A 15,873-nucleotide genomic window follows, 5' to 3' on the forward strand; every position below is an offset into this window, starting at 1 on the left:
AGGGTTAGGCATAAAAGTGGGCATCAGACTGTAACCCTCAAAAAGTTGATTCTATATTCAGTTCCAGACTGAGGTATTTCAGGGAACTCACATTACTCTGAGCTACATTAATTTTGCAGTTAGTATATTCAAGAATTGGGGGGGGGGCACAATCCACTAACATGAGAGGTAGCAGGATACATTCAGAAGACAGACATCTTCCAACACAGAATCTGAAAACACAAGGTTGAAACACAAAAAAGCAAAGGTATGTTGCTGCCAACCTTTTAATCGAATCGAATGGTCAGTAGTACGCTGCATGAGATCACGGTACAGCAGGGATTGTATTTTCCTTTTCTTTACTGTAGTGCGACCTTGGAGTTGGTATATTTAAGTATCAGGGGGTGGGGGTGCAGCCCACCCTCCATATGGGAGTTTGAGGGGTTGCACCCTACAAAAATGTTGGTTTTGGCCGTTTCATTTATTTGTGTTTTGACTTTGTGTGGTTGATGTTTTCGGCTTCAATGTTACATCTGAGTAGCCAATTCTCTCAGTTTTTCTATATGACGAAACATACATTTTCACATATATGCGTGGTTATTAAGAATTCATGAAGGGTAAAGTAGAAGAAGAAAACAAACACCGCCTTAACTATGCAGTCCAACATCTTGGCGTCTTTGTCACAGGGGAGGGAATCATGTTTAGGACCAGATGATTGTCATCATGAGACTTGGTAGAAATTGCTGTTGTGTCTGATCTAAGGTGAAGAAGAGACATTTACTAGCCTGGGCTACCTTATACAATTTATTTGCTTTTTTAGGAACGAACAACTGAATATCATGGTGTTTATATGCAGCATTCAACACATCCTCCAGGGCAGGCAATATAGAAGGAATGGGAGAGGAATGAGGTATCCATTTGTAACAGAACATAGTATCTCCTCTGTTCAGGGGAACATCTATTTGTTCTCATAAAATACTTCATTCATCCTGGCTGTAGTCTGATTAAAAGAAATTCCTCCACAGGAAGATAAGAATTAATATCTTCCTCACCGTCAGGGGGCTAGGTTTTGGAATCTGTATGAGAAAAACACTTTCTCTGCCAAGATCAGAATCATCAGACTCTTGTTTCCTCAGGAATTAATTTACAGGGGATGTCCATGTGTAATGGATTCTGTGTACAAGGCCTGTAAGTCTGCTTTGTCAAGTTAATCATCTTTCTTAACTGTAATTACTTTTTCAGAACAATGTTTAATCTTTTATTTTTTCTTAATAGGAGTTTCTGTAGAAGGAGATCAACTTGAAATCAACTCCCCAATGTAATGGTCTCTTGCCCCAGTTACCCTGAGAAGGATCTCTCAGAGTGTGTCCCAGCCCTAGAGAAGAAGACGTGGCTAATTCCTGGTTTTTGAACTATAACTGAGGAAGCCAGAGAAGTAAGTGAGTGGTCTTAGGGTTAACCAATGGTCACTGTAGGTTCACCCACTATCAGCTTAGATGTAGAATGAGTTCGTGAAGATAGCAAGGATGCCTTGGCAAGTGATTTATTTTTCTTTCTAAGAACAGAAAGAGAGGAAACAGCAGGACTGGAATAAGTATTCATTCTGATGACAAGGAAGAGTAATTGCTGGAGTGAATTGCTGTGACTGAGTATTAACAAGTACCACACTTACACTCATACTTTCCCCAGTCTCTTCACAAAAAAAAAAAAAAAAACACAAGCAGTACACAAGATCTCTGTCAGTAAATATTTAAAAATACTAACAGAAAAGCAATATGGCAGGTAGGTTGTCGCAAAGTGAGCATAAGTACTACACTAACACATGCAATCCTGCCCACCCCCACTAACACCTTTTGTATAATATCAAAGTTTACACAAGCAGCATATAATGTCTCAAACAATAGCACCAATTAGTTCAAAAAATACTAATTACTAAAAATAGTAGTTCCTGTCAGGAAACTTCCGATATTTAAAAAAATACTGTGTTTCTTAAAGGGGAATACAGCGTTTAGTCAGAAAAAAAATATTTTTAAAGGGCAATACTTCTGTATGGAGGGGTTCTCAACACGGACTTATCTACCAACAACAAAAGTCAAGGCAGACTGCTGCTCCTGTGAATCCCCAAAGATGCTTCTTCTTGAGGTGCTAAGAAAGTAATAAAGAAATCTTCACTTTGACTGCTGATGTCCTTCTTTGGGACTAGCCAAGCAGCAGTCAGAGTGAAGGTGTGTGTGTGTTGGGGGGGTGGGGCAGAGCTTTGTGACTGTTGTATGGGCAGGATACAACCCATACGGCCTAAAGATCACTGCAGCAGTGACAATAATGAACACATGCACTAGAAGATAATCCACTCAGCCCTGATTCCAAGCTAGTCGTCCACCCCCCAATACCATACAGGATATAGTACAGCTACAAACAGCTCCTGGTTTAGCAATGCAGAGCCATAAAGGTCCCCATGTGCAGCAGTTTGTGCAAATACCATAAGTGGAGCACAGACCTTTTCAGAGCTGCTAAAACACATCATTTAGCATGTGGGGAGGAAAAAGAAAACAGAGAAGGAGGCACTCAGGTTTTAGTATGCCAGATGATGTATAGCTATCCTTCACAGTATATCCTATCTATTAGTAATACTGCCATAGTGATCCACAGATGACTGTAAAAAAAAGATAAAGCAGATGTATAAGTCACTCCTCACATATCACACACACTGAAATTTGGGCAACTACTTTGGTACATCATAAAAATTCACAAGAAGTATACTTTGCATATCACTTGTTTGAAAAAATGGTCATGAAAATACAATCTCAAGAACATATTTCATAAATATAACACACTAACACAATTTTCTGTTGAATTAAAGCAATAAAATATAACATGAAAAAATAAAAGCAGTGCAATATGAACAATGTAATTAGGAAACTAAAATTATTTTGAGAAATGTTAAATTGGGAAAATAATTTCATTGTACTTAAATCCTTATATTCTGAAGCAAGGTAACAAAGTTCCACGTTATATATAGAGACAGAATGTTGGATTCAGAGATGTAGTAGTTTGAGGCCCACTCATAACTGCCCCAACCAATAAGACACTCTAGCTTTGGCCCCAGCAACAACTAGAAACGACTAATTAAATGACTGTTACCACATCTCTCCCCCAAGGAAGAAGAGACTCTACAAATACTCAGTCCTTTTGTCCCACCAGCAATTTGGGCTTCTCACCGAACCCCAGTTGCTGGTCCCCTTCCTTTCTAAGGAGCCTGTGTATTATTTCTTATTTGGTGGCTAATGATCTCACAGAAAGACATTATCTGCTGAAAAGGTGTATGGCTAGGTTCATAGGTAGCTACTAGAATTGCAGTACAGCAGAAAATTGAGAGCCTACCCCAGTTTTCCACTACCCCAAAGCACTGCTTAGTTAAATGTCTTGCTCAACTTCACACAGCAAGCAAATGAAGGCTGAGGGTATCAAACCCTGTACCACAGGAAGATCTTCATTAGCAGCTCATACCTTTAAAAGTATCTGTGCTGATAGACTGACCAAATTAGCTATGATGTATGATTAATATGCTAGGAGACCAAATATTTCTCAGTTTCCCAAGAGTCTGCAGGTGGTAGTGATGCAAATGTTTCACCTCTCCTACAAAGACATAATAAACAAACTTGAGTGAAACAAAGTAATACTCAGTGAAAATTTACAATGACATTTAAGAATGTAATGGTTGAATTGCATATTTGCAACTTGCTGCAGATTCAAAACATAGAGTTTAAAATATCATTGCAAGTATACAGAATGTATAACACCACAAGGTGATTGCTAATGAGGAAATTGCCACCTGCTGAAAACTGCTGTTATCTGATTTAATGTCTGCTTTACTAGCATGTTTCAGGCTTCGATTAGCATGTTATTAATTTATTTATTTATTTATTGACCGGGTTTGTCCAACTGGGCTTGTGGCCCATTTTCAGTAGAGACCCGAAGAGAAAAGCTCCAGTAGTACATTTTTAAACAAGTACAATTTTAAACAATATTGATATAATAGCAGTTATAGCAAAAAGATTCACATATGTTGGGTTACATGCATAAAAGTTAAAGTTGCATTAAAAAAAAGCTTAGTAACATAATTTTACGCAAATGCATAGTAGACACATTGGAGAGAGAGAAGTGTAATGAGGAACTAAGTATGGTCCTATAGAGGGTACATAAAGGGAAGGAAGACTAGGTGGGGTCATAGCAAGGGCAGGTCCTGGAATTGAGAAAATAAGCTTTTAGTTAATTTTTAAAGTGTGAGGTGTGGGAGATTGAACGTAAGTCAAAGGGAAGTTTGTTCCAAGCATGGGCAAGGGAGTGTTTGTAGAGTTTGCTTACTGACCTTTTTGGGTGGTAGACATCAAGTAATTGTTGGTTAGACGTACGGAGGGTCCGGGAAGGGATGTAGATGGAGACTAAGGAAGATGGAGATGGACAGAAGGAGGTTTTATAAAGAATAGAGTGTAGCATATGAAATTGATAAGATAGCAGACATTGGGGAAGTTCAAGCCATTGAATAGAGTTTAAAGAAGTGCAGTGGTGTGAGTTGTATGGGGAGTTAGTAATGAATCTGGCTATTTTATGGTAAGTCTGTTGGAGTTTGTTTAGAGTGGAGGCCTGGCTATTGGTAAGAACTGGGGTGGCATATAAGAGGGAGGGGAGGAGGAGTGCCAGGCCCAGAGTAAGTCCAGATTCAGGGGTTAGGAATTTTTTGTTCCAATATAGCAGACCTAGTTTCTGGTTTGTTTTTTTTTATACACTGGAGTATGTGTAGGTTGAACTTTAGTTCATCAATAATGACCCCTAGGAGTTTTGTGTGGGTGTCAGGTTGGATAGTTGTATTGTTAGAAGATTTAATAAAAAAGGAGGTTTTGTGATGAGAAAGAGAATGGGGAAGGAAAAGTAGGAGTTTAGTCTTTTTGTGATTTAGGATCAATAGGTTGTGAGCCATTGCTCAGTGGATAGTAGGGCTTGTTGGGTCAGGGAGTGTAGTTCAGGAATGTTATTTGACATGGATATGTGTAGAGTCATCGGCATACTGAATAAGGGAGGATTTTTTGCATGAGGTGTAAAGATAATTGTTGAAGATGTTAAACAAAAGGGGTCCCAAGATGAAGCCTTGGGGAACACCAGTGGAGATGGGAAGGAAAGGTGAGGAGGATGAGAGCCATTTGACAGATTGTTCCCTGCCAGATAGATAATTATTAAACCAGGCAAGTGCGGAGGGGGAATAGGTGGAGATTTGCAAGTTTGGACAGTAGTAGAGGATGAGAGACAGTACTGAAGGCTTTGGAGAGATCTAGGAAGAGACAGGAAATGAGTTTATTGTTGTCTAGGGCCTCTGCAATTATATGAGTGAAGGAGAGGAGGGCAGTGGTGGTGCTGTGGTGAGGATGAAATCCATGTTCGGTAGGGGTAAGTAAGTGGTGTGTGAGGAGGTGATTGAGAAGCTGCGAGTGAATACATTTGTCTAATATCTTGGAGAGGGGAGGCAGAATGGCAATGGGTTGGTAGTTTGAGGGGTCAGTGGAGTTTCCACCTTTATGAAGAGGGATAGTAAAGAAAGATTTCCAAAGGGTGGGGACAGTTGATTCCAGAATAGATCGATTAATTAGTATAGATATAGGACAGGTAATTGAGTCAGCAGCAAGTTTGAGGAATGTAGGAGATAGATTGTCAGTGGAAGGAGAGCAAGGTTTTAGCTTGAGTAGTAGAGATTTAATGTAAGTAATGGGAATTGGTTCAAATGAAAACAAAGTTGTGTTAGTGGGACTTGGAGGGGTAGAGTTTGGCTTAGAGGTTACCAGATTTTGGATGGAAGAGATAAAGTGTTTATTCAGGAGGGTAGCTGTTTCCTGAGAGGAAGAGTTAGGGTATGGGGAGGGATTAGAGGGCTATCCAGGATAGAGGATGTTGTTGAAAGTTGACCAAAACTTTTGTGGATTGGATTTGTTGGTAAACTGAGCAGAGCTATAGTATAATGTTTTGTCATTAGTTGTATGTTTTTTTTTTTTTGCAAGGTTCCTCAGTTACCTGTATTTTTGAAGAAGAAGTGGTTGTTTAGTTTTAGTCCAGGTAGTTAGTTTATGCATGTACAGACTGAATGGGTTTAAAACAGCTTATTTCTCTAAGGATGTGTATATCACACTTAGGGGAGGAGGTTCAGCATCTCCAAAAGCAACTACTTTGAATCAATCAACTAAATTTATTTTTTCATTCATTCTTTTCTCATCTTGTAAACAGGTATCTAGATGTCATACATACAATACATTCCAGCTGACCCTGTTTTGCACAGTATTTATAGACTCATGAGTTCATTCACAGGTTTGACCATCAAGGTTATAACATATGTGCATTCAAAAAGCTTGACTATTGGAACCCCCTGTAGACATTTCTACTTCCCATACATTTAAGGAAGCATTTTTGTAATCTTTGAGACAAATCATAGTGATCCAATCACATCTTTTTATTTTTTGTATTTATTTTCAGTCTTAGGTCCTCTGACATGGGAGTAATCCTCCCTTAGTGATAAGCTCCAGGCTAAAGACATTTAATTAGAATCACAGCAAATACTGCCTTGCAGACCAGACAAATGTCATTTCTAAGTAATTTAAGAAAAACAGAATACAACAAGGGCTCTTAAAATCTTTTCTAATAGTCATGTTTTCTAGCCCATGACTCTTCTCACAATTAATCTGGGCTAGTTGGCCTGTTTGAAGGCTATTTCATAATTGTCTGCAGTTCCTTGTTAATCTGCTAGTGTTTCTTCATGACATGAATATGACATGTTTGCAGTTCTCAGAGGATCAGCGTGGGTACGTGGATATAATAGTGTTTCTTTATGACATGAATATGACATGTTTGCAGTTCTCAGAGGATCAGCATTGGTACCTGGATATGACAGTGTCTCTTTATGACATGAATATGAAATGTTTGCAGTTCTCAGAGGATCAGCGTGGGTACCTGGATATGACAGTGTTTCTTTATGGCACGAATATGAAATGTTTGCAGTTCTCAGAGGATCAGCATTGGTACCTGGATATGACAGTGTTTCTTTATGACACGAATATGAAATGTCTGCAGTTCTCAGAGGATCAGCATTAGTACCTGGATATGACAGTATTTATTATGACACGAATATGAAATGTTTGCAGTTCTCAGAGGATCAGCATTGGTACCTGGATATGACAGTGTTTCTTTATGACACGAATATGACATGTTTGCAATTCTCAGAGGATCAGCATTGGTACCTGGATATGACGTTTCTTTATGACACGAATATGACATATTTGCAGTTCTCAGAGGATCAGCATTGGTACCTGGATATGACAGTATTTCTTTATGACACGAATATGACATGTTTGCAGTTCTCAGAGGATCAGCATTAGTACCTGGATATGACAGTATTTCTTTATGACACGAATATGACATGTTTGCAGTTCTCAGAGGATCAGCATTAGTACCTGGATATGACAGTATTTCTTTATGACACGAATATGAAATGTTTGCAGTTCTCAGAGGATCAGCATTGGTACCTGGATATGACAGTGTTTCTTTATGACATGAATATGAAATGTTTGCAGTTCTCAGAGGATCAGCATAGGTACCTGGATATAACAGTGTTTCTTTATGACTTCTTTATCTTTTGGCTGTTCCCATTAGGGGTCGCCACAATGGATCATCTGTTTCCATTTCTTCATGTCCTCTATATCTTGCTCTGTATATAGATCTATATTGTTTTCCGCATATCTCATTTGGCAAATGTTTTATGCCGGATGCCCTTTCTGACACAACCCTCCCCATTTATCCGGGCTTGGGACCGGCGCAAAGAAATGCACTGGCTTGTGATGACATGAATATGAAATGTTTGCAGTTCTAACAAGATCAGTGCTGGTATCCCACTGTGGATGTATGTATACAAGTTAGCAGCCATGAGCATTTCACACAGTATCAAATGGTACACAATGGCTTCCAGTTATCCAAAGTAAAGCATTTTTTCAAATGTATTTATGTATTTTTTCTTTTGTTAGTTCCAGATGATTCATGTCCTGCCTGTCAACATTGAGGTCAAATCACTCCTCATTAGCAAAACTCCTGGCAGGCATTAATCCAATAAAACATTTAAGGATTTGTACACAGACTTCTTCATTTACGATACACTTGCTTAATATTCTGTAAAATATTTCAATTCACAATCTGCAACAGCCATTATCAGCATTTCATCTCTTTTATGTAAGTGTTCTCCTCTGATTAACTCATGACTTATGACTGGATCAGTACATAAATATGTGACCATTCTGCCTCCTTGTCATTTGGTCTTAAACTCTTTTAGTGGAAAGATTTTCACATTTTTATAGAAAGGGGCAAAAAAAAAAAAAAAACCTCTATACCCTTAATATAAAAAAAATCCAAGGATGCATTAACCTGGGAAACAGGGAAATCCCAGTAACTGAAAATTCAGTGAAATGAGCCTTTCCTTCCCTCTATTCAAACGTAACCTTGATCAGTGGATGAGAAATTGGAAATTCTCTCCTGGTCTGACACCTGTGTCTCTGATCAACAAAAGCAGCTGTAAAATCATTACTTAACTAACGATATATCCCTTAAAAACCTCTAAGGCAAAATAGCTCGTGGAATACATTTGAGTTGCATGGTTAGGCTTATAATGTTCCCAGTGGTTGTTAGCCTAATATGTACCTATGAACATATGCCAAGGTAGTTTTCATTACAAGCTTTAATCTTAGTGGTGCAACAGGTAGCACAATAGCCTCTGGTGCAGAAGGCTGTGGGTCGTATTCCCACACTAGGTAGGTTGATTGCTGATACTGTAGTGCACCACAAGGCAGGTGCTGCACTCCTGACTGTGCCACCCTTTGAATGAAACATTAAACCATTGCCCAATTTGCTTGAGTTCATGGTAGCTCAGCTGGATGAAAAAGATACCACGACACCTATCGAAAAGAGTAGGAGACACTCCCCGATCCCCTGGCCAAATTTCCCCTTGTATAAATACCACAATGGATCTCCCCTGAAAAGAAGCTTCTAACCTAATGGGACTAACCTGGTTAACAAAGGATAGTAAGCAAAATAAATAACACTTCTTCCTAAAACTCTATAATGTACCTCTCAAATGTTTGTTTTCTTGAATCTTTGAGCATATCCTAGTTTATGTGTAAAATACACACAATCCTGTTTTTTCTCCAATTTTTATTGATGCAGTCATGATTCACACAACCCTTATAAATGTGTTCCTGCAAAATCTTGTAACTTGGCTTCAGTTCCCTTTCAGTGCTGTTCACTTTGTAAAACCACTTCAGCTGCAGTCAATAATGTCAGAAACTGATGGCTTTTGTCTACATGCTTGTTTCTGCTGTTGCGTGCTTCCTCTGAATGTGCTTAGGAAAGCTGAAATTGTGTATGGCCATTCTCACAACCTGAGTGAGTAGCAACCTCACTTACAAACTCTTTTGCGCTGTAGCTCAGCAAAATATCTGCATCTCACCCCCTTTCTATTTGGTGTAGCCCATAAGCATTTGGTACAATAGGAAATGGCCACACAGCAAAGTCATAGATTAATTTACGTCCGAGATACTAACTTGGAAGAGACTTGTGTTTACTTAGTCTTCAACTTAGCTGAGAATAGAGCACACATATACCATCAGCTGCTGCATATAAAATGCAACTTAGTTGATATTATTAAACTATAAGAAAACCCTTACTAGTTTGGTTACCATTTCTGTTATGTTGCACATACAATAAAAAAGAGAGGGCTGGGTTGGCTGAACTGAGTGCTTAACTAACTTGCAGTATACCCTGCTTCCTTTCCCCCTTCCTTGTATGTACATTCAAATTTCGCAACACAGGAGTGAATAAGTTGCTATCTGGACTGTAGTTTCTGTTGCCGGTACAAAGGGCATGTTATAATTAACAATTCAGATATTAAGAGCTGGAAAACTTGAAATCTTTACCACCCATCTAGTTCCATTTACAAAGCAAAGCAAAACATTAAATGTAATGCTTTTAGAGTGGGCTTTTTGGCACAGAGAGATGGAGCCCTCACTGCAGCCCTGATAACTCATGTTCCACTAGCAAAACCAGATGCCACAGCAGTCAGCCGAGCTTCTGATAGTCAGCATGCCCATCCCAAAGAGGGTCGCTGGCTATGGATCTGCAATCCTATTAAGCAGAAGCCACATATGATGAGTAGTGTGTGTGTGTGTGTGTGTGTGTGGGTTCAGCCAGCAAAGGAAACTGCAGAGTAGAATTATGTTGCTGTCCTGCTCAGATGCAGAACATATCACATACTGTTGCCCATCTAGGAAAAGTGTGGGGACAGGGAAGTAATAAAAATAAAAGAATGAGCCATACTGGATGATAGCCACCACAGCAGGACTCCCACCCCAACCAAGAGAAATTACAGTTGGTAGTAACTGGTAAATGAACAGGTCAGTTCAGAGGTGGGACAGCAAGATCATCAGAGAGACGTAAAACACAAATATAAATATTACTTAAGTTTCCACTTGGCAGGAAAAAAGTCTACAATATGATCCCCTACAGTGTCCCATAAGTCTCCAACAATTATTTTATACTGTATTAATGGTATGTACTCCTTTTTCTAAGATACATGTGCCTGTTTAAAATTTTTTAAATTAATGCTGTTGGGGTCCAAACCAGTTATCATGCATACGCTTTTAGTCATGAAATGCAGCACAACAATTTAGAATAATAGCTTAAATTGTATTAGCTTGTTATATAATACTATAACCATAAATATTTCACGGCATAGCACATCTGCTCAAAGGTCCTTATTTTTGTGGTCCCAAGACAAAAGAACACCTAAAGCAGTGACTGAGAACAAGGCAGCAGGATTACAGGTTTGCAGATATTCCAGGTAACACCACTATAGGAACAAAGTCATCTGTTTTTTTGGAATTTCTCATGACCTCTGTAAATATGTTCCCTGCACGACTTTGCATGGGACCATATGGATATTACATAAGGCATTTCAAGACCATCACTGACAACACTGTCTGCACAAAGCACCACTCCAAGGTACTATTCTTCATATCCATAGGTTTTGGTCTTCCAGTGAAAGACTGTTTTACATACACGTCCTTCATCTGAGGGTGGTACATCTACCTTGAAAGCTGTGCTCAAACTACACAGGATAACCAATGCTCAGATATGTATTACTTCTACTGGAAATGCCTCTGAACTGACAAGAGTTAGACACAGCTAATCCTAGAGCTAAATATGCAAATCAGTTGCTTATCACTACCTAGACTGAGTCCTGGTCAATTGTTATTATAGCATTGAAACAGAAACTTCTCTTTCAGATCCTCTGCCATGAGTTACTGTTGTATCAGTGTGGGGATGATCAGTGTATGACAGGTATTCTACTATAAAGCATACAATAAAGCAAGGAAACACCAGTGGGTCTTGTGTAAAACCATAACATTTTGAGACAGCATGCACACATGTGTAAGTGGATAATGCTCCACAATCATACAAGAAATGACAGGAGTCCAGTTCCAATGAATTTACAAACTCTGTTACTAATGATGTAGCCCTGATGTGGAGTGGATGTCTCTTATTTTCTCGGGCTTTGTAACTGATTTCTACTTTTAGGAGGGTGAAGGTTATGCTCCTTACTTTATGTTATAATAATGATCCACCATCTGTTCCCAAGTAATTATATAACCCCTGTTGACCAAATCCATCCATAACCCCCCTTTCCCATTTTTTGCAGATGGTGTCAGGGTGTCACTTCAACAGTGACAATCATCTAGAGCCAAGGTTTACATTGCCAGGTGGCTAGCCCTGCTAAAGTAGTTCTTCCACACCACACTGACACCTATGGCCAATTTAGTGTGTCCAATCTCCAGCTACTGCATGTCTTTGGAATGTGGGATCAAATGTCCACTTTTTTCTCTTACAAAACATCTTGTTAGTGTGAGAATGGATGTCATTTTAACTTTGGTTACTTCAAATGCAAAGTATATCACTTGTGAATTACATAATGTTGAAACTATGAATACAGTCTGAATAACAGGTATCAATCTAGATTGTTTTTTTTTTTCTCTTTTCAAACTTTTTTTTTTGAATTTTTGAAATAAAATTGGAATGAACTGGCTGTATTGTGAAGTAAGGGCGTATTTAATGTTTATGCAAATCAGTACCGTTTCAGTCTGTGGTGTTTAGCAACAGTGTACACTTCAATACCTGCAATGTATCTAGGACTCTCTCTGTTAATTTTGCTAACAAGTTCTTTTTCCACGATGGTCTTTGGTTTCATTTTTTTTCAAATATGTAAGCTTTTTATGCCATGGAGGAAAAAAATGTCTAAGTTAGAACATATTTAAATTTCATGAGATCAGCACAGCCTCAGTCCTAACAGCCACAGCAAACACATGATGTATTGCCTCCTTCTGTAGTCTGTACAAGACTACTTGTATTAATAGTGTATACAAATCAGGCTGAAAGTTGTTTTTATTCGCTCATTTCTTCCTACGACTACAAAAAATATGTCTGTCTTTGTTTCATAATATCTGTTTTCTACCTCCACATCCTGAAAATATGTTTCTTATTAGGAAGGGGCTTGTTACTTAACACTCAGTACTGGGTGATCCTAACGTATTACCACTTGTTTGTTCTCAGTAACTTTTGTGTTCATAGTGTGGACAAACCGATGTTTTAACAAAGTGCTCTTGTGTTTAAAACCCTTGCCACATGTTGCACATTTATATGATGTCTGCCCACTGTGTGCTAACTCATGACTTATCATGTTGTACTTGTATGTAAAACTCTTGCCACATGTGGCACATTTATAAGGTTTCTGCCCAGTGTGGATTAACTGATGCCGTATCATGCTACCCTTGTGTGCAAAATATTTGCCACATGTGTCACATTTATAAAGTTTCTGTACATTGTGGATAACTTCATGCACTTCTAAACATTTTTTGTCTGCAAACCCTTTATTACATATGGCACATTTAAAGGGTTCATGCCCGCCACACCGCCCGTCGTGGATATACTGATGTCTCACCATGTTACTCTTTTTTGTAAAGCCCGTGTTACATGTTGAACATTTATATGGCTTTTGATTAGCATGGGTATATTGATGCATTGCTAGACTTTTCTCATCAGTAAAACCTTTGTTACATGTAATACATTTAAAAGGCATCATTCCAGAGTGGACATACTGATGGTTTACCATGTAACATTTCCGTGTAAATCCTTTACCACATGTGGCACATTCATATGGTTTCTGTTCAGAGTGAACTAAATGATGTCGCACCATGCTACTCTTCCGTGAAAAGGCCTTGTCACACATGGCACATTTATATGGTCGCTGTCCTGTGTGTATAATTTGGTGGCGTTCCAAACTTATTTTAAGTGTAAAACTCTTGTCACAACTTGCACATTCATAGGGTTTCTTTCCAGTGTGTATAAACTGATGCAATGTTAACTGTCTCATCTCTGCAAAACCTTTATCACATGTGGAGCACATGTATGGTTTCTGGTCAGTGTGGGCCCAGTGATGTATTACCATGCTGCTCTTCCGTGTAAAAGACTTGCCACACGTGGCACACTTATGTGGTTTCTGAATAATCTGTTGTCCTGATAAACATTTTTTACTTTTAAAGCCTTTGTCACATGAACCGTCTTTATACAGCATGGTCTCATATGAAACACTGGCTTTATTTTGTTTTTTACCACATGAAATGGACTTTTCATCTGAGCTGTTATTCCATAATTTGAATTTTTTAGTGTCAGAATGCCACTTGCATGGCTGTTCCTGTCCATGAGTTTTTACATGCATTTCTAGATCAGCTTTAGAGGAAAACCACTCATTACATTCCGTGCAGTTATGGCATTCACTTCCCGTCTGTAGAGGGCCACATCTTGTGACAGATGTCTTATCCAGCAAAATCATGTCATGTTCAGAATGAAGGCATTTGACATGTGATAACTGATGACTCTGAATCTTACTGTAGTCTGTATTCCTGCAGACTTAAAAAGATTAGTATTATCAGAAAATGGCAGGCATTCACTATAAGGTTTATTTTCCTTACGTCTAAGAGTTAGTAAGTGCGTCTTATATATATATATCTTTTTCAATTCCAAATTTAAAAAAAAAACAATAAACTGTGGATTAATATATTTGATATTGTTTATATAATGCCATTTAACAATAACTGTCAAGATACATTTCATTTTTTCAGGACACTGTTAACATTGCAAAAATAAAGCAATTAAACATGCTCAGCCTAAATATGCTTAATCTTGTAATTAATTCTCTAGGTAAACATTTCCAAGTGCCCACCAACATCAATAGCATACATACCGTGCTTATTAAAGCGAAAATTAAAGAAAATACTAGAAGAAGCTGGACTTCAAAAGTAATTAGCACATTACTTTATTTGCACAAAACTCTCAGACATGCTGGAGAAAGAATATACTTCCTACCTGAAAGAAATAAACTAAACAATCTGTTCATATAAAATATTTTAGAACAAGTAAATATTTAAAAAAGTGGAATGAATGTTTTAATTTACCTGCAGTAAATAAATATATTTACCTGCAGTAAATAAATATAAATTAATTGCTCCTAATATTGTACACTTTGAATAAAGTGAAATTCAGTACCTATAGATGGAAAAAGAAAAAAAAAATACACTGAAGCAAAGTTTACTGGAAAGTTTGGAATGGGGCCATAACTCTCAACTGACCAGATTTTTGCCTCATATTTTTTGTCTTTTCCTTATAACATTTGTGGTTTTCTGGCAAATCACTGGGATGACCAAGGATGGAAGTCACTAAATAATGACATACATTTGAGTTTTAGACTTCACATCTTTCATAAAAATGCATGTTAACCCAAATCCTCTTAGTCTAACGACTTTCTAAATTTATTAGAAAAATATTTAAAATCTGCCCCTATTTTTGTGCATCTATCCCCGTTACGTTAGGCTTTGTCCAGATTTCTTGCACTAAGAGGTTGAGAAGTTTGAATGGGGCATCCCAAGATATACAAAAGACAGTAAACACTAAAAACTGCTGATAAATGCAAACCTTTTTTTGTTTGTACAAAAATGCTGCAGATATGTTGAAAGCAATGCACATAACACTCAAAAATCAACAGCACAGCTCTCAAATGTCCCTGAAGACATGGCAAGACATACTAGAAAAAGGGCAGTAACTTGTACAGTCTAGTATTGCTTCTTATGTCTGATACATCTTGATCTGTGGATATTCCTCAAGTGAAACCCAGAGACCCATATGCACATGTTTTTATTATAAAAATAGCACTGTTTTAGAACGATGTGTTGTGCTCTTACTATCATAATGAACAAGTCCTGCCACCTGAATATCTGTCTCTCTCAGTTAAGGTCAAAGACCACCATCAATTCTAGATCAGTAAACACTTTGCTCCTTCTCTGTATATCCATATCTCCCAAGCACCTCAGAACTACTCCCAGCAGGAAAGTGGTAGAGTTCTCTGCAGACTTCCAAAGCTGGTTTGATATGCAAAATGAATGTACTCATAAACTACACATACACACATGCAGAATTCAGTTATTGTTTAGTCAAGTAGGTGCTAACAAGGCTGTTGTGGCATGTACCTGTCATCAGCTGTATTATATCTGCAGTGAGCGGGAACTGTGTATTTCGGGTAGCAGAAACTGGTGGTCTGCGCACAACATGAGTATTAAGGACTCCTCCTCATCCTCCTCAACCCCCATTTTTCCCCATTTTCAACAAGGGGACAGGGTGTCACATCAAGAGTCATCTTTCTCAATTCAGTGCCACTCTCCTACCTTCTTCAAAGGTCATGCCAGTCTGTTGCAAGTCTTCTCTCATGTA

The 15,873-nt window shown here is 38.3% G+C and overlaps 1 protein-coding gene across 1 annotated transcript in view; it reads right to left on the reverse strand.

Moving 5' to 3' along the window:
* Positions 1–11,870: 11,870 nt before the first annotated feature.
* Positions 11,871–15,873, reverse strand: part of LOC122808871 (zinc finger protein OZF-like) — a 137,114-nt gene continuing 133,111 nt past the window's right edge. Inside the window, exon 4 of the mRNA XM_044079975.1 lies at positions 11,871–14,019. Within this exon, the coding sequence (XP_043935910.1) occupies positions 12,635–14,019 (1,385 nt within the window). The 3' untranslated portion in view covers positions 11,871–12,634. The remainder of the gene's footprint in view (positions 14,020–15,873) is intronic.

This window comes from Protopterus annectens, chromosome 1.part1 (genome assembly GCF_019279795.1).
Source record: "Protopterus annectens isolate FY-2018-M chromosome 1.part1, PAN1.0, whole genome shotgun sequence".
Lineage (NCBI taxonomy): Eukaryota > Metazoa > Chordata > Ceratodontiformes > Protopteridae > Protopterus > Protopterus annectens.